Source organism: Rattus norvegicus, chromosome 5 (genome assembly GCF_021556685.1).
Source record: "Rattus norvegicus strain SHRSP/BbbUtx chromosome 5, alternate assembly SHRSP_T2T, whole genome shotgun sequence".
Classification (NCBI taxonomy): domain Eukaryota; kingdom Metazoa; phylum Chordata; class Mammalia; order Rodentia; family Muridae; genus Rattus; species Rattus norvegicus.
In genome coordinates this window covers 164,749,547-164,768,245 of record NC_141538.1, presented here as the reverse complement: position 1 = coordinate 164,768,245, position 18,699 = coordinate 164,749,547, and the positions used below count along the sequence as shown (strand labels likewise).

The 18,699-nt window shown below is 53.1% G+C and overlaps 1 protein-coding gene across 4 annotated transcripts in view; it reads left to right on the top strand.

Moving 5' to 3' along the window:
- Positions 1–17,981, top strand: part of Disp3 (dispatched RND transporter family member 3) — a 48,596-nt gene extending 30,615 nt beyond the window's left edge. The window contains exons 10-21 of one of the 4 annotated variants that reach the window (XR_015619761.1): positions 425–586; positions 2,268–2,381; positions 3,128–3,264; positions 4,384–4,568; positions 6,244–6,374; positions 6,475–6,647; positions 7,440–7,561; positions 8,111–8,256; positions 13,022–13,181; positions 13,840–13,953; positions 14,436–14,602; positions 15,584–16,768. Coding sequence is in view for 1 of the 4 variants with exons in the window: in NM_001107992.2 (NP_001101462.2) it covers positions 425–586; positions 2,268–2,381; positions 3,128–3,264; positions 4,384–4,568; positions 6,244–6,374; positions 6,475–6,647; positions 7,435–7,561; positions 8,111–8,256; positions 13,022–13,181; positions 13,840–13,953; positions 14,436–14,602; positions 15,584–15,946 (1,979 nt within the window). In the remaining 3 variants the exon portion in view is untranslated. 4 annotated transcript variants of the gene reach the window in all.
- The last annotated feature ends 718 nt before the right edge of the window (positions 17,982–18,699 follow it).

Here is an 18,699-nt window from a genome sequence, read left to right as displayed (position 1 = left end):
TGAGACACCAGCTAGCCCTTGTGGAGGAGCATCAGCTTGTAGCTTATGTCAGGCCCCAGCAACGACACAAACACAATCACCGTCCCTGCCTCTGGTGGTGGTGCTATCTCCCTCCTCCTCTCCCTCCTCTCCCTCCCCTCCGCCCTCCTCTCCCTCCTCTCCCTCCTCTTCTCCCTCCTCCTCTCCATCCTCTCCCTCCTCCTCTCCCTCCTCTCCCTCCCCTCCGCCCTCCTCTCCCTCCTCTCCCTCCTCCTCTCCCTCCTGCTCTCCCTCCTCTCCCTCTTCCTCTCCTTCCTCCCCTCCCTCCTGTCCCTCCTCCTGTCCCTCCTCCTCCCCCTGCTCTCCACACTGACGATTCTGCCAGGGTGGGGCGCCAGCCTTGAATCCTTCACAGGGCATCACCTCACACGGCACTCCCTCACAGGGCTTTTCGCCTCCATCCTTATCCTGTCCCTGGTGTTCGCCAGCCGGCTCCGTCCCGCCAGCCGAGCCCCACTGCTCTTCCGGCCTGACACCAACATTCAGGTGCTGCTGGACCTCAAGTACAACCTGAGTGCGGAGGGAATATCCTGCATCACCTGCTCAGGTGAGGGTCCCCGACGGCTGAGCCCGCCTCCTGTGGGCCCACTGCTGGCCTGAGAGACTGCAGAGGTGCGGTGAGCAGGGAGTTCGGACACCCTGGGCTCAGGGGCTCCACACTGCAGAGTCCGGGACAAGCTGTTACAATAGCGGACAGCAGCCTTCGTGGGGGGAAGGATCGGGTGCTCTGTGGGCATGGATACACTGGAAGGCTGCCCAGAAGAGTGTGTCTAAGCAGATACCTAAAAAATAAGAGGCATCAAAGGAATCGAGCGAGAGAGGGAAAGAGTACGTTAGACCCAGAGGAGAGGGAGAGAGTCAGTCAGGACAGGCTGACAGGGACAAGGAAGGAGGGTTGTAGGCTGAGGGCTGTGACAGGGAAGGGCAGAGCCAAGACAGAGGGGAGGGTTTGGGGAGCTGATCAGGGTGGATCAGGGTTCTGCGGGGTTGCGGTTGGTAGACCAAATGGACGTGGGCAGCAGGCTGGTGCCATCTCTACAAGAGTCATGAAGGAGCTAAGGAGTCACAGATGTGGGGATGATTTAACACCTGTAGGATGCTGACAGGGACGGTGTTGAGAGGAGCAAGATGGGGGGAGCAGCCCTCAGGGTGTCTGATCTAAGCCCTTAGGGCAGGGAGAGTGGGGGCAGAGCAAGGGTGGACAAGGGTCAAACCACTCTTCTCCAGTGGGTAGAAGGAAAAAGAGACGAGGCTTAACTGAGCTGAATGCCTGCAGCTCCGGAGAGGAGCCCCGCTGCCACTGCCTAATTGCCTTCACTTAATCGGGGCGTCGTTCCCATTAACCCAGCCTTCCCCTTGGTCAGGGCAGCAGCTGAATGCATGATAAGCAGACTGGAGCTCTGACAGGTACCCAGAGCCTTGCATCTCATAGACAGCCCCAGCTCGGGTCCCCAGGTCTCCACTGAGGCTCCAACCTGCTCTACCTGTTCACAACACACACTCCCAGGGACCCCCCTGCCTGTCCCTTGCCACCTCCACTTCCCAGCTGGACAGACACCAGAGCAGCCATCTGCAGGAGAGCCACCTCATTTGTGTACCTATAATGCACTCCGAACCCCTTTCCAGGGAGACCTTTGGGGTGGCAGCAAAGAGGGTGGCCTCTCCTAGACACCCCTCACTTCCTGGTCCCTGCAGTCCCTGGTTCTCAAAACCGTAGCTCTCTCCTCTGCCAATGAGGTCGATGACCCCTGCTTCAGGATGACGATGAGGGCTGCTGTTTTTTTTTTTTTTTTTTTTTTTTGGTTCTTTTTTTTCCGGAGCTGGGGACCGAACCCAGGGCCTTGCGCTTCCTAGGTAAGCGCTCTACCACTGAGCTAAATCCCCAGCCCCGAGGGCTGCTGTTTTAAAGTGTGACGTTTCTCTCGAATAGACAAAAACTTCACCTGTAGCACTACAAGTCAGGACATTTCCCGACCTCACACCCACCCAATAGAACTGGGAAAGCCAGGCACAGTGGGCACACAGGGACACCGCCACATGTCCCCCTCCAGATGGAGACATAGGAAACACTTGATGTGTTCCTTGGTTTTCTTGAGTCTCCTTCAAACCACTGATGTCCGCTCCCTCTAGCCTCTGACCGTTCATAGATCCTGGTTATCCTCCTTGCCTACCAGGAGTGGCCACAGAGGCTCCCATGTCCCTGACTCTGTGGGGCCATGGGGGGGCAGGTCTGTTCCAGGAGAAGCCCCACAGCCTGCAGAACAATGTCAGGACATCCCTGGAGAAGAAGAAGCGAGGTTCTGGGGTTTCCTGGGCCAGCCGGCCTGAGACCACGGCACAGGGTAAGTGGGATGGCGTCTGTCGATGCACCCTGGTGCTCTCACGTCTGACTCTACGTGGAGAGCGGGTCGCATCTAGAGCCTATACTCTGGTGGGAACAAGAACCTGTGTCCTTGGGTCATCTAAGGGACATCATATGTAAACTTCAGAGTCCTCACATCATCTCAGCCGCCCACCCTGACTAGAACTCTATCCAGGCTTCTACCTACCACAGACTCCATGAGCCTGCCTTGGTCACCATCATGAGAGTCAGTATGGGGGTGTGCTGAGCCTTGGCTCACCTCTCCAGGAGTCTCCCTTAGAAAGATTGCTGGGAGAAGTACACAAAGGGAAGTAATCCCAGTGGACATCTATCCCTGTCACCCCACAGTATTGTCATCGTGTCATTAACAGACCTAGCCCTACCTTTCACACTGTCCTGTTGATGTCAACACTACCCTACTCCATTGCTGATATCTCTCACCATCATGGGTGTGACTCTACCTGTGACCTCTACCTCCTCCCATCACCTGGCATTAATTACCCCATCCTGTCATCACCACCTGCCACCATCCCCGTCACCGTCCCGCCCCATGACCATCACCTCCCACCATCCTTCCTATGGACCCTTTCTAGTACAGAGGGACAGCACAGCACCTGGGCATGAGCGCTCAGCTCCTCGGCTGACAGAGCTAAGGTGGGCTTCTCCCAAATCCTGAGGCTGGTTTGGTCACCGTCCTCTCTTCTTCCGTCCCTTGCTTATCCTCAGAGTCCATGAGCACTGTGTACATCTCCAAAGTGAAGAGCAAAGGCCACCCAGCTGTCTACAGACTTTCCCTCAATGCCAGCCTACCAGCGCCCTGGCAAGCTGTGTCCCCTGGAGATGGAGAGGTGCCCTCCTTCCAGGTGAGCCCAAACTGCCATGGAACTAGTACTGAGGAGGGGCCATTGGTGCCATCCCGGTGGATACTGGCCATGTAGGCAGGGAGTGGGGCCGTTGAAGGTGCAGCTGATCCAGGCACGTGAGGGCCTGTCGCAGCAGTCAGATGTGCGGCGGGGTCTGCAGACAGAGCTAGGTTTGAGCCCTAGCTCTGCCTTGTGTGACCTGGATGTTGTTGGTGATTCAGTGTCTCTGAGCCTCGGTCTCCTGATCTATGAAATGGGGATATAAAAGACATGGTTGGTTGTACAGGGAACGAGCGCTCTGTACCACCTGATGGTGGAATGCAGTAACTGGCCACAATGGCAGCCCATAGTTCATCCTATAACAAAGAAATCTCCCAGAAGCACAGCCTCCCATGGCTACACCCAGATTCAGTGTTCCCTCAACAGAATCAGATTTGTCCTCTCCCACTGCAAACGTCACCCCTCCCTCCACAGCCCTACCTGGCCTCCCTTCTCAGGATGCCCTTCTCCCTGTCATGTCTCTCACATGATGGTCCTCCTGTCTGACTAAATCTGGCCTAGCCAGAGTCTGACACCATCCCCACTGCCAACTCCATGAGGGCAAGGCCTTGCCCATCCTACCTAGGCTCAGTCCTTAGATCCAGGCACAGAACCTGTCCCAAGAAGACACCTAGTGTCCTAGTTTTTCTCTTGCTGTGATTAAAAAAAAATACCCCTGATGAAAAGCAACTTAGGGAAGAAAGAGATTTACTTCAGCTTATAACCAATTCTAGGTCATGGTATGTCACTGTGGGGAAATCAAGGCAAGAACTTCAAATAGCTAGTCCTATCACATACACAGTAAAGAACAGAGGGAAATGAATGCATCCATGCTCAGTCGCTTGCTTGTGCTCAGCTCTGTTTCTCCATTATTAGACAGTTCAGGAGCCTAGGGAATGGCACCGCCCACGGTGGGCTGGGCCTTCCCACATAGGTTAACTTGAGACATCTTCCACGGGCTCTGGGAACCAGGACAGGGTGGGAGACAGGTCAAGGAGGGAGGGGACAGACCTTGAGGCCGGGCAGGCCGAGGCAGCCTCCCCGAGTCACGTGTCTTGTCTCTGTCAACCCACTGCTTAGGTGTATAGAGCGCCTTTTGGTGACTTCACCAAGAAGCTGACCGCTTGTATGTCTACAGTAGGGCTGCTCCAGGCGGCGAGCCCCTCCCGCAAGTGGATGGTGACGGCTTTGGCCTGTGATGCCAGGAGGGGCTGGAAGTTTGACTTCAGCTTTTACGTGGCCACCAAGGAGCAACAGCACACTCGGTAAGAGCCGTGCAGACGCGGCGCCCAGACCACCATGGCTTCGCTTCACTTCTCTCTCTAGTAGTGGGGATACTGGCAAAGATGACTGGCCTGCAAGCCCCACTCCCATTTGCCACTTTTCCTGTCAGCACTGCAGGGTCACCATGGCCATCTGCTTCTACCTCACGGCCTTGACAGTCATCCTCTGTACCCAGTACCTTCTGCTCATGCTCTGGAGCCTTACACCTCTGGATTCAAGTTTCTAACCTAATGTCGCCTCCCAGGGGAGGCTCTCTCTGTACAGAGCCCCTGCCCCAGCCAACATCACCCCATTCTGACTCTCCACCTGCTGCTGTTTCTGCCCCCAATTGCCACCTGCAGTCGTGTTGGTCTGGCATGTGACCGCTCCAGCCCCAGTACTGTGTCCCTCAGCGCAACAACTTCGCGTGTTGTTTGTCACGTGACAGGCTCTCAGTAGGTCTCTTCTGGCTGGATGAATGTGTGCCCACACTTCCTGTCCAAGGCTCTCACCCACTCTTAATAAGCAGACGGCTTCCCATGCCCCTTTTCTAGATTGTTGGAGAGTAGCATGGGTTGTATCTGTTGTAGCTTCTACTTCAGTCTCTACCCACCGGTGTTCAGCAAGTGACTCATTCTTGCTGAATGAGACCATCCTTCTCCACCTCAGGGTGTCCCAAGTCCCCAGGGCAGTCTTGTCCCAGGTTTTATACCCTCGTGTTATGAACACAGCCTTCTTTATCAGGGAGGGCTCCCTTGGCCCACATATCCAGCCATTCATTTTACAAACACCCAGTGTGGCTATGTGTCAGCGTGCTAGGGGCAGGATGGAGCAATGAGCACCTCCCCCCCCCCCGGGAGACAGGTAGCCACCCTCGGGAACAGGGGCAACTCAGCTCCCATTTCGGGAGGACATCTCAGTGCCAGGTCTATACTCCATGTGCTACATGGAGACCGTGCTCTGATAAGGAACTGGTTTCAGGGCATTCAGCTCCCTGACCCCAAAAGGTTGATTTCACTTGCAGTAGGGAATGAGGAGAGGAGGAGGAAGTGGTGAGGTGGCTCTAGCTGGGTCCTTTCCACCCAAGCATCCCCATCTCAGCGTAGACTGTCTGCTCCCGAGTCCAGGGCCAGGCACGCTTTGCACCAGAGGTACAGCTATGATCTGGGGCTCTGCAGTTCCCTGGATGAGCAGTCTAGAACTAGAAGTCAGTGGCAAACTCAAGGTGCCTTGACTCCTCAGGTTCAATGGGTCAGTGGGTCAGTGGGTCAGTGGGTCAATAGGTCAATAGGCTACTGATGGGAGACACTAAGGTTTGCCCTGTGTCCTTCCTGAACTCTGGGGGGACAGTTTTAAAAGCAGACACTTGTGCTTCCTCCCCTCTTGTGCCAGGGCGAGAGACCGAGAGCCAGAGGGAAGAGCCTTGATCAGGATCAGTTTGGTCTTGGCAGAGGCAGAACTAAAACAAGTCCCCAGTCCCCAGCCCCAAGCCCCCAGCCCTGGGCACCCTCTGCCCCTATGCTGGGCTGGGGAAGCTCACTCTCCCTGGCCCCTGAAGTGACCTCCTTGCCTCGCCTCCCCTGACCTCTCCTGGACTTCTTAGCCCATCTTCCTCACCCCACCTCCTTTGACTTTTCTTGGCCTTCCCAACTCAGCCTGGCCTCCCTGCCTCCACAGGAAGCTGTACTTTGCTCAGTCTCACAAGCCCCCCTTCCACGGGCGCCTGTGTGTGGCGCCACCTGGATGTCTGCTCAGCTCCAGCCCTGACGGGCCTACCAAAGGCTTCTTCTATGTGCCGAGTGACAGAGGTACTTGGGGTACATCCCGAGGGACCTGGGGGTGTCAAGGGGAGCCTCAGAAGCCTGAGCCTACCCTCGGTGTTGTCTCTGACTCCCCTCCTTCCTGCAGTGCCCAAGGCCCGCATCTCTGCCACCTTTGGCTTCAACCCCTGTGTGAACACGGGCTGTGGGAAGCCTGCGGTGCGGCCGCTGGTGGATACAGGAGCCATGGTCTTTGTGGTGTTCGGTATCATCGGCATCAACCGCACCCAGCAGATGGACAACCACGTTATTGGGGACCCGGTACGGCCACTTTGGGCAGATGTGGAAGGTCACAGCTGCAGCAGAAACTTGGGAACAGGCACTAGTGCATGGCCGAGCAGTCGGGTCCCTCACATACACTCTTGACTCCTACACAGCTCTTCAGCCCACACAGGACCTCTACGGGCCTTTGAGGGAGCATTGTTTCCCTCAAAGGGGGAGAACTGATTGAGAATTACTCAGAAATATGGGCACATTTGGGGACCCACACTGACTGCCTTGTCTTCACTGGGGGCTGGAACAGATGAGAGGAATCCTGTGTGGGGCCTCTCCTCCTCTGGGTGGGCTCTAAATGCTGACATCACTGACCATGTGTGACTGAAAGACCTGGCAGGGTCACTAGAGGTCACATCCAGGTTGGGCACAGGCATGGCAGTTGCAGCCTCTCAAGGAACAAAAGGAGGAAGATGAGGCTTGTCTTTCCAGTCAGAGGGATACTGTCCACATTCAGAGCAGGGGTAGGGGCCTGAGGAGGAGGCAGGCAGGCAGACAAGATAGAGCTGGCTGGAAGCAAGGGAGAAAAGCATTAAGTTGAGTTGAGAGGAGGAACGGAGGTCTGATCAGGGGGCTGCGGGGTGAGCTGCTCTTGGAACAGAGGTGCCAAAGGCACAAGCAAAGGGAGCCATGGCTCCCACTTGAGGGTGTGATGTGGTGGCAACACAGGACAAGGGAGCTGCCTCAGGGCCTGTCCCCCACAGTGGGGAAGGGGAGCCTGGGACTGAGTCCGCAACTCACTGAGTGCCCGGGCCGGTGTGTCTCCTTGGGAAAGGGCAGCGTCATCTACGACAGCAGCTTTGACCTCTTCAAAGAGATTGGGCACCTGTGTCGCCTCTGCAAGGCCATCGCGGGCAACTCGGAGCTGGTGAAGCCAGGCGGGGCCCAGTGCTTGCCCTCAGGTATGTGCTGCCATGGTCCACTGGATAGCACTAGGTAACATGCCCCTAGTGTTTGGGCGTCTGTGCTGGAGTGTGCCCATAAGGCACTTGCAGCTCTGCACAAACGTTTTTCAAGTGTGCACAGGCTTGCAAGAAAATCCGAATGCTGTGGGGGTGTGCTAGTGAGCTGTACAGATAGGTTACCTCCGGGGCGTGGGGGTGGGGCTCTTAGAATTGAGGGCAAGTGGCTGGCTGGCCCAAAGGCTACTTGACTGCCATGATCCAAAATGTGGCTTTCCACCTCAGTGGCAAGTACAGGTTGTTAGGCCTCTCAATGACACTGCCCAGTGTTTGCAACCACATTAAAAGCTTGAGAGGCGGGGTTGGGGATTTAGCTCAGTGGTAGAGCGCTTGCCTCGCAAGCGCAAGGCCCTGGGTTCAGTCCCCAGCTCTGAAAAAAAGAAAAAAAAAAAAAAAAAGCTTGAGAGGCAGGTGAGAGTGTGCACCCAGGTATGATGTGTAGGATTGGCCGTTCTTCCTGTCGCAACCTCCTCTTGCTTCCCCCCACAGGGTACAGCATCTCTTCCTTCCTGCAGATGTTGCACCCCGAGTGCAAGGAGCTGCCTGAGCCCAACTTGCTGCCAGGGCAGCTATCCCATGGGGCAGTGGGCGTCAAAGAGGGCCGTGTGCAGTGGATCTCCATGGCCTTTGAGTCGGTGAGCCTGGGGGCCCCATGTAGTGTTCTTGAAGACATGTCCCCATCCACTCCTGTCCCTCAGCTCAGACCAGAGAAAGATACAGAGGCTTTGGCCTGAGGTCACAGCCAGCAGTTGACAATGTCAAGCACCACCCTCTCTGACTGCACACATTCATCCTTTCTAACACCTGTAGGGATAAAGGAGGGACAGGAGACTCTCCACTGTCATTCATGATCCCTGTCTCTTCCAAGGGAGGTACAAGAACATGTGTACACAGACATGCATGTACTTACACACATAGGCATATCCCGTGACCTGGCCTCCCTGAGACCTGGCACTTTAGTCTCTCGGATTTGACAAGATGTCCTCTGCCTCCATGTGGAAACCAGGGGTCCAGGCTTTACCTGATCTTGGTGTGATTGACTGATGTCGTGGATCAGATCCCCAGTTCTCTCTGGCCTCTATTCTCCACCTACAAACCAGGATTTAAAAGCCTTTCCCTAGCTGGTCAGTGGTGGTTCACACCTTTAATCCCAACACTCAGGAGGTAGAGGCAGGCGGATCTCTGGGTTCAAGGCCAACCTGGACTACGGAGTGAGTTCCAGGACAGTGAAGGACACATGGAGAAACCCTATCTTAAAAAATATAAAAAACAAAACAAACAAAAAATGCCGGAGAGATGGCTCAGCAGGGAAGAGCACTAGCTGTTCTTTCAGAGGTTGTGAGTTCAATTCCCAGCACCCACAATCATCTGTAATTGCAGTCTCATGGGATCAGATGACCTCTTCTACTGTACAGACAGATATAGACATGTGGATTAAAGCCTCCATGTACAAAAAATAAGTAAATCTTTTTCTTTTCTTTTTTTCTTTTTTTGGAGCTGGGGACCGAACCCAGCGCCTTGTGCTTGCTACGCAAGTGCTCTATCACTGAGCTAAATCCCCAACCCCATAAGTAAATCTTTTTAAAAGTTTTTTTTTTAAAGCCTTCTACTGCCCGGTCTGGCTGCTATGGAGAAACACACTTTGCTGGGCGTGGCAGAAATAGAGACGAGGTGACAAATTTAGGGGAGTGCCTATTCTCAGACCCCCCAACATGGTCTCCCATGGTCCATGTTACTTGTAGTACAGACCACGATGCCTCTGATCCAGGTCAGGTGGACTAGAGACTCCTAACCCAGTAAGGACAATCCCAGGCTGAGTCCAAGTTGCCTTTTTTTATTTTTGGCAAAACACTCTATAAAACTTCCTATCTATACTAGTTGGCATTTCATCGCTGATACCAAAAAAAGGGAGGGAAGGAAGGAAGGAAGGAAGGAAGGAAGGAAGGAAGGAAAACAACTTATGAAAGAGATTTATTGTGGCTCATGGTTTCAAAGGGTTCAGTCCATTGTGGAAAGGAGGATGTAGCGGAGAGTGGAGACCACATCTCTGTAGGCCAGGAAACAATGTGAAGTGATGAGAATGCCACCAGTACTCCACCAACCTTTTCCTCTTTTGTTGCACCTGGGACCCCAGTCTGTGGGACACGTTTTCCTCCCTCACTCAGTACTTTGTAGAAACCTACAAGTTTTCCTTGCTATCTCCTAGGTTTCTCTAAATATGATTCCATTAACAATAAAGATAATGTGTTGCAAGTCAACCCCTTGTCCACTTGACACCTACATACATCAGTTTAAGCCATAATCTTCTACCCCTGGTGCCCTCAAAGGCTCATGTCCATCTCACAATGAAAATGGATTCTTAACAATTCTGACATTTTTCAAAAGTCTTGACTTCAGAGTCTGCTCAGAGACTCAAAGGAAGGTCTTAGCTGTGAGCCCCTGTGAAATCAAAAGGACATCTACAAGCTCCAAGATCTCTTTGCATCCTGTATTTATGCAAACCAACACTATATTGATTAAACCAAGGTCTGACACTAGCCCTTAGACTATTACTTCAGCAGCCTCTGGTGCCCAGGTAGCTGAACTTGGGAAAACACTTCCCTGAATGGCCCCGTGTTTGTCAAGGAAAAGTCTTTCAAGTGAGTGATCATTTTCATGCAGTGGAGTCTACAGTGAGTGGAGTCTTAATTCCTCAGATGGACTTAAAGCTTTTCCCCCTGTCTCATTTCAGAGTGCTTGGGTTTTCCTTAATAGTGCTAATCTATTTAACAACCCTATGGCTTTCAACTAGCTTCCTTTGTCAACAGACTGCATGTTTTTCATAATCCTTCTATTATGTTTTTGTTTTGTTGATCCTCATTTTTACTGTAAATCTGGCTAAATGCAGGTAGCATTGACCCTACCACAGCCACAGTGTTATGCTGTCTTGAAACTTCCTCAGCCAAATTAATCCTTCACCTTTAAGTGCATCCTCTCACCATGTTTTGAGACTGTCTTAATGTCACTTCCAGTTGCTATTTGTCCTACACAGAGTTTGTATTGCTGCAATGAAACACCAAGAGGAAGTCAGAGCAGGAACCTAGAAGTAGGAGCTGATGCAGAGACCCTGAAGGGTGCTGCTTCCTGGGCTTGCTGTCCATGGCTTGTTCAGCCTGCTTTCTTATAGAAGTCAGGACCACAGCCCAGAGGGCTGAACCCTCCCACACTGGTCACTAATTAAGAAAATGCCCTCAGATGAATCTAGTCTGTGTCAAGCCAGCATAAAGCTGTCCTTCACACTTTTATAATTTATCCTGACAGAAGCAACTCAAGAGAGAAAGGCTTTACTTTAGCTAATAGTTTGAACTATTTTTTTCCTTTTCTTTTTTTTTTGGAGCTGGGGACCGAAAGCACTCTACCACTAAGCTAAATCCCCAACCCCAATAGTTTGAACTATTAACAGTACATCCCAATAAGGAAGTCACAAGAGCTTAAGACATCTGGTCAACCTGCACTTGTAGTCAGGAAGCTGAGAACAGTGAATGCATGCATGCTCTTTCCACTTCTTAATAATTTATTATTATTATTAATAGTTAATTTTGTGTATATGCCATTTTCCCAGCATGTATGTCGGTACACCGAAAGTATTCAGTGCCCCCAGGGGCCAGAAAAGGGCATCAGATGGTTGTGAACCACTATGTAGTTGCTGGGAGTCAAACCCAGCTTCTCTGCGAGAGCAGCCAGTGCTCTTAACCACCTAGCCATCTCTCCATCTCTTCAGCTCTACACTTATACAGTCAAAACTTCCCTAATCATGGTGCCACCTCCAGTGAGTACGTCTTATCTCCATTAATGTACTCAAGATAATCCTCCCACAACATGCTCACCTGACATACGTCCCCACTGGGAGCTTCTTACAGGTGATTGTAGATTATTTCAAATTGACAATTAAAATCATCCATTACAGGGATGTAGACAATGTAGACAATGTGTTGCTGTTGTTGTTGTTTTGCCAGAATATAACATGAATGAACTTTAGTCTAATTCCCAATAGATTAGTCTATTCTCAATTAGACTTTAGTCTAATTCTCTAGTTCCTTGCTCCCATCTGAAATGTCAAGCACACAGTCTTTACCATCCACATTCCTGTCTGTATTCTGGTCTTCAAAAATCCTACCAAAATGTCCAGTAAGCTCTGCTTAAAACATTCTAGAGTTTTCCTAGCCCACAGCTCCAAGCTCTCCCAAATTTCTCCTACTAGCTCTAGGGACCTAAGAGCTGCACAGTCAGACTTATTACAGCAACAACCCCACTCCTGGTACCAATTTTCTATATCATTAGTATTTTATTACTGTGATCTAAATGCTTGACTGGGAGTAGGGAGGAAGAGTTTAGTCCACCATGGCTGAGACAGTGTGGTAGAACAGAGTATTTTCTGCCATGGTGAGCCAGGAAGCAGAGAAAGAATGTTGACATTCTAATCGTACTTTCCTTTTAACATTTTATTCAATTTAGAACCCCAACCTGTGAGATAGTGCCATGCACATCTGAAATGGGTCTTTTCCTCTCAATTACTCTAACTCCCTGAAAATACCCTCAACATATCCAGAGACATGTCTCAACAAACCCTCGTTGATTCTAAATCCAGCCAAGTTGGCTACAGAGATTGATCACTCCACAAGACCGTAAGGTCCATCAATACTGTAGCATGTGGTGGAACCGCCTTCCTTTTCTTAGGCTGGTGCCATAGTCAACTTGAAATTAGAAATGTTCTTAATCATCTCAACCATCCATCATAGCGTTGCCTACCAAGCTGACCCTCAGTGCACTTGTGCGCGCGCGCTCGCACACACACACACACACACACACACACACACACACACACACACACACCTGTGCATAAACAAGCTGAGACTATTTCATAGCAATAACTAAACTGAATTAGTGAGGCAACATAAAAGAAAGTCCCTTTTAGGACTGTGAACTGTATCCCAGCCGCTGCCCGAGACCCTGTATGCTTGCATTCTCCAGAGGCAGGCATCTGATGAGATAAGCTGAGAGCTATGAGGAAGTCTGGGTGATGGGGGTGGGGGAGGGTGTGGCTTAAGAGCCCAGAGGAGGCCCATCTTGAACAAAAGGGAAGCTCCTCACAGGAGATGGACCCTAGCCAGTTGTAGGGTCATGTGGAGAGGCTTCCTGAAGAGCCAGAGGGTGGCATATGGGAGCATGGTGTATTCTCGGAGTATTACATTGAGAAAGCTCCTGGCAGCAGACGGAATGGCTCAGAACCCACATCCTCACAGGGCAACCTCCACTGGTGCCACAGAATAGCCGTCCTTAGGACATGCAAAGCAGACCCACTAGGCTCACCAGCCCGTGTCCCCTGCAGACCACATGACTCACCAGCCTGTGTCCCCGCAGACCACGTACAAGGGCAAGTCCTCCTTCCAGACCTACTCGGACTACTTGCGTTGGGAGAGCTTCCTCCGGCAGCAGCTGCAGACCTTCCCTGAGGGCTCAGCCCTGCGCCGAGGCTTCCAGACCTGTGAGCACTGGAAACAAATCTTCATGGAGATCATAGGTGGGTGTGAGCCCACCCCTCCCCCAGGCCAGGAGGCAGGCAGCCAGCCACACAGAGGCAGCTACCCACATCAAGAGCACAGTGTGGTCTGTCTGTCTTCCGTTACCCCAAGCCCTGAGTCAGAACCTCCAGTGGATTGCCATGCAGCAGCCACTGACAAGAGGCCAGGGTGTGGGTCCTCTCCTACTGGTTGCATCTGTCCACGTGTGATCTTGAATTTGGACACCAGTTTAGTGACACTCGGGCCAGTGAGATGGCTCCGTGGACAGAAGCGCTTGCCGTGCAAGCCTCCGGGTCTGAGTCAATCCCTGAAACCCCATGGTGGGAGACAAGAACCGACTGCACAAAGACCTCTGACCTCTACATGTGTGCTCACGCATGGGCATGTGCATACACACACACTATAATTTTTTAAAAGTATGTCATGGCCCTTCCTGGGCCACTGCTCTGGGGGCATGTTTAACACCTCAAAGTCCAAATGAAATTCACCTGTGTGGAGCCCACGCTGTGGTAGACAGACTCAAGGATGGCACTGGCCTCAGGGTGGCCAAGCTGTTATGACTGCCCCTTCATACAACCCTAGCATTGGGGGAAAGGGGAGCTGCAGTCTCCTCACCCTACAGCCCCACCTCCAGTCCTCCACTCTCCTACCTTGCAGGGGTACAGAGTGCCCTTTATGGCCTGGTCCTCTCCCTGCTCATCTGTGTGGCCGCGGTGGCCGTGTTCACCACCCACGTCCTCCTCCTGCTGCCTGTGCTCCTGAGTATCCTAGGTACGTGTGCCCAGGGTGACCGTCGGTGCACCAGGGATGGGATCAGCCAGGGCACATGGCAGGAGACAGCAGACCAGGGGTGTGTATGTGGTTGGTGGAACAGTGGGCCAGGCTGGCGGGGGGTGGGGCCAGGTAGGGGCCTACCAGTCCTCAAGGCCACGACGTTCTCTGAGCCTCTGGCCATCCAGTCTTAGCAAAGGCCCTTGCTGCAGTTCTCACCCCTCAAAAAAAAGATGCTCAGCTTGACCTTGTGTGACAGTGACACACAGAAACTACCTGTCTGTGTTCCCTGAATGGAGCCAGGTATCTATCTGTCTGTGGCATCGTTTAGGTGAGTGGCAATGTTGCTGTACCTGTCTCCTCCCTCCTCCCTCCCCTTCTCTATGCCACTGAGCACCAGCATCCTTCTTGACTCCAGATGTCTCCGTTCCCCAGGGATCACACGGGCAGGAAAAGGCTATACCCTGTGATCCCTCTTACAGGCATCGTCTGCCTCGTGGTGACCATCATGTACTGGAGTGGCTGGGAGATGGGTGCTGTAGAGGCCATCTCTCTGTCCATCCTGGTTGGCTCCTCTGTGGATTACTGTGTCCATCTGGTAGAAGGTTACCTGCTGGCTGGGGAGAACCTGCCCCCACAGCAGGCTGAGGTAAGCAGCCCTGTGCACGCCTGACCCCTGACTCAGCTCCCACCTTGGGGCAATGGGGGGCAATGGAGGGGGTCCCATAGAGACAGATGGATACCCCGTACTGACTGCCCAGGCAAGTCATAACCTAGGAGCTCTTCCTAAGACTGCAGCGTTTCAGTCGTCAGCCCTAGGTGCATGAGGTGTCTTTCCAGTCATGTGACTACAGCCAGTGCTTGCCCTGGAGCTAAGGCGGGGTTTGGGAGCAAAGTTGTTCCAGTTAAATACCTATTGCCGTAATAAAATAACCCCCAACAAAAATGAGATGAAGAAGGGTTTGTTTGCCTTCTAGTATCACTTTATAGCCCATCATTATGGGCAGATCAGGGCAAGAGCTTCAGACAACTAGCCTCGTACTTCTTCAGTCTGGAGCCGAGAGAAATCGGATGCATGCTGTCTTACTCGCTTGCTGTCTTGCTTGCTCACTCACTCACTCGCTCTCTCGCTTGTGATCAGCTCGACTAATCCACTGCTACACAATTCACAGTCCCCTGCCTGGGGAATGGTGCCACCCATGGTAGGCTGTGTCTTCCTACACTTATGAACGACCCCCCAGCAACCCTACCCAATGTGTTCAACCCCTTACTGGGATTCTTCTCCCAGGGGATTCTAGGTTGTGTCAAGGTAACAACTAAAGCTGGCTGTCCACAGTTTCGGGGCTTTTTCTTTCCTGGTTTGATAAAAAAAAAAAAAAATTAAGACTGACTAAAATTAAGTCATCAACAGGTTTAATCACTTTTTGGTTAGAAAGATAGAATAACCCCAGTCAGAGCTCCCATTTTTGAGGACCCACTATGGTTACCCTCCTGTCCTACAACCTATCAGCATGGGATGGGAGCTTCTCGGGCAGAGCCAGCCTGGGGCAGCAGTATAAACCCTACAGTCAAGCCCCAGGCCTGCTGTCCTCAGTGGTGCTTAGCCCTAGCTCTCACTCTCCTGTCTTAGGATGCCAGCTCTCAGCGACAGTGGAGGACATTGGAGGCCGTCCGGCACGTGGGCGTGGCCATCGTATCCAGTGCACTCACCACCGTCATCGCCACTGTCCCACTCTTCTTCTGCATTATCGCCCCGTTCGCCAAGTTCGGGAAGATCGTGGCGCTCAACACGGGCGTGTCCATCCTCTACACACTCACTGTCAGCACCGCCCTACTGGGCATCATGGCCCCCGGTTCCTTCACCCGTACCAGGACTTCCTTCCTCAAGGCCCTGGGTGCCGTGCTGCTGGCAGGAGCCCTAGGGCTGGGCACCTGTCTCGTGCTCCTGCGCAGTGGCTACAAGATCCCCCTGCCCAGCGGGGCCACGCTATAACTCTGTGCTTGCGTCCTGACTCATACACCTTGCCCTGCAGCAGGGGATGAGGGGATCTGAAACGCAGGGACTCTCGGTTTTCTGGCCCAGTTCCAGGTAGCTCCACTCACAGGTTTCATGGAACTGGGACCCCGAGCTGTGTGGGACACACCCCCTTCAGCCCAGCTCAGACTGGAAGTCAAGTCAGATACCCCCACACAATCTGGGCCCCCTCGCTGAAGTCTGCCTGGCCCTGGAAGATACTAACCATCTTCCCATACCTGGTCTCCACCAAGCAGGCGGCTTCTCTCCTCTCACACTGCTTCAGTGTCCGTGACCTGCTTGGGCCCGCATTTCAGGGCCAGCCACTCTACAGATGTGGAAACCAGGGCACCAGGAGGCAGGAACTGCCCTGTGGCTGGATCAGGGCGGAGCCAGAGTTGCCTCATAGCACAGGCCTCCCTATGGAGGGAAAGAGCACAGCAGATCCAGGACAGGGGGCCCACCCACCCCCCAGCTCTATGCAGCCAGTGTTTGTTGACCCTGCTGTTGCGGTCCAAGCCAGCAGAGACAGAGGCATTTCTTGGGATCGTGCATGTCCTAGCCCCAGCCACAGCCTCCGGGGCACCTCAAAAACCCCTCCCTGGAGCTGCGGCATCCCCAACAGATCCAAACCTCGTCGCCCCCACCTGACTGAGAGCGGATGACTGGTGTGTGGCGGGGCGCTACACACATGGGGAGGAGCCGGCCGTGCCTGCCGCCTGCCTGCTCGTGGCAGATGGTCCCTATTAAAGTGAGACGAAGCTGCAGACCGCTGCCATTAACACAAGCATTTTCAGCCTGGCTGGCTCCATCATTTTCTTAAAATTGACATAACTAAGTGTTCACCCACAGCCTGATACAGAGGGTGGCACCGGACCCAGACGGACACACGAGTGGGTAGAGGGTGTCCAGTACAGAGGTGGGAATACTTGGGCTCAGTGTGAGGCCGGGGCCTCCTAGCGGGAAGTGGGAGGGGCCCTGGAGACGTTTGTGCCTTTACGGAGCCCATTTGGGCCCCACCGTTGGGCATTTTTGAAAGCTTAGCATTGTGACAGCCACCAGACTTCTTTCCGGGCACAGACGTTGTGCCTTCTGGGTCTTATAAAGCTGGACATAGATCGAACAGGACAGTTCTGAGATCAGGACAGATCCCTGAGGGTGAGGAAGGAACCCGAGGTGGTCTACACACCCGTTCACCTGGTCACTAGTAACTATGAAAGGGAGGGCTGGGGTGCAAGACAGAGACCACTGCGTCCTTGCCCACATATTCCTGGTGTAGCCTGATGCCCAGTGCTTGTTGGGGAAATATCAAACCTTTGGACCCACCATCCACCGTGAAGAAATGAATCGATCAGGCGGGTACTGGCTGGCATGTAACACAACAGACGCCCTTCTCGGAGTTGGTGTTCATTTCCTGGGGCGCCACGATGGCACCACAGATGTCTGCAGCAGAAGACCCTCAGCTCTGACAGCAGGGTTGTTCCCTCTGGGAATCCAAAGAGGGGAATCTGGTCCAGGCCCGCTGGCTGCTGGGCATCTGCTAGTCTCCGTGTGTCTGCCATTTCATGTTCGCATTCCTCTAAGAGCGACATCTGTCATGCTGGAGTTGGCCCCACCCTTATGACCTCATCCTAACCTGGTTGGCTGCAGAGACCCCGCCCCAATGAGCTTCTGTCCATGGAGACTAGGTGTTAGGACCGAAGTATACCCCGTGGGGGGGGGGACGACACAGGGTCATCACAAACACAGGAGTCAGATTTGTGTGTGTGTGTGTGTGTTGGAGGGTCAGTTTGAGACTGGGTTTCTCTGTGTGGCCTTGGCTGTCCTGGACCCTGCTCTGTAGAGCAGGCTGACCTCAAACTCAGAGGACTATCTGCCCCTGTGCTGGGACAAGGCATGCATCACCACGCTGGGCAGGAATCAGCTTTTTTTCTAATCGGTGTAGATGCATGCAAGGGACCCAATGCCTGAGTCGTGGTTTTTTTTTTTCTGGATCCTGAGCCCAACCTGGAGCCCAGTTGTGTCCTAAAAGCACATTCTCAGCCACCAGGACAACTTTTCACAAAGGCAGATAGTGTTACTAGATGGTTGGAGGCTGTAGTCAGACAAGGGGCCTGTTCTGGAACTCCTGAAGCAAGTTCTTAGATCTGCCTAACCAACTCTTCACTTGGTAACACTGGAGCCCTGGGACACTTGTCACTGCGGGAAAAGTCTCAGGAAGCAGGCTGGCTCTGACTCATGACCTCAGGATCCCATGTGAAGCAGTCGTGTATGCGGGGTCCATGTAACCCTTGACCACAACATAGAGTGTTAAGAGGTTAAGGGAGCTGGGGAGGGGCCTGGCAGATTGACAGCATATCTCGGGATCGGTGTCTACAAGATCTTGTGCTGAGATCTTCCCAATAACTCAGATAAACGTAGAGCTGGGTCATTTGCATGCTGTACGCATGATGCTTGACTCAGGGAAGTCGCTGCTACTTGGCCCGTGGGGGTGTAGGAAGGCCAAGGATTGAGGAGACTCACCCGGGCTCACCAGCTTCTGGGCAACTCTGGTCTTTGGAACTCCTGTAAGCCTCCAGATTACAGATGAGTCTGGTTATCAGAGAGGGCAAGTGGATGTGCACACTGGCCTCTGGTCACGCTCACTGTCTTGTGCCTGAATGCCTACAAGGATGGCATTCTTAACACAGGGTTTGTATCTTCTCAGCCCAGCTCCTCTGCCTTCCTTCATG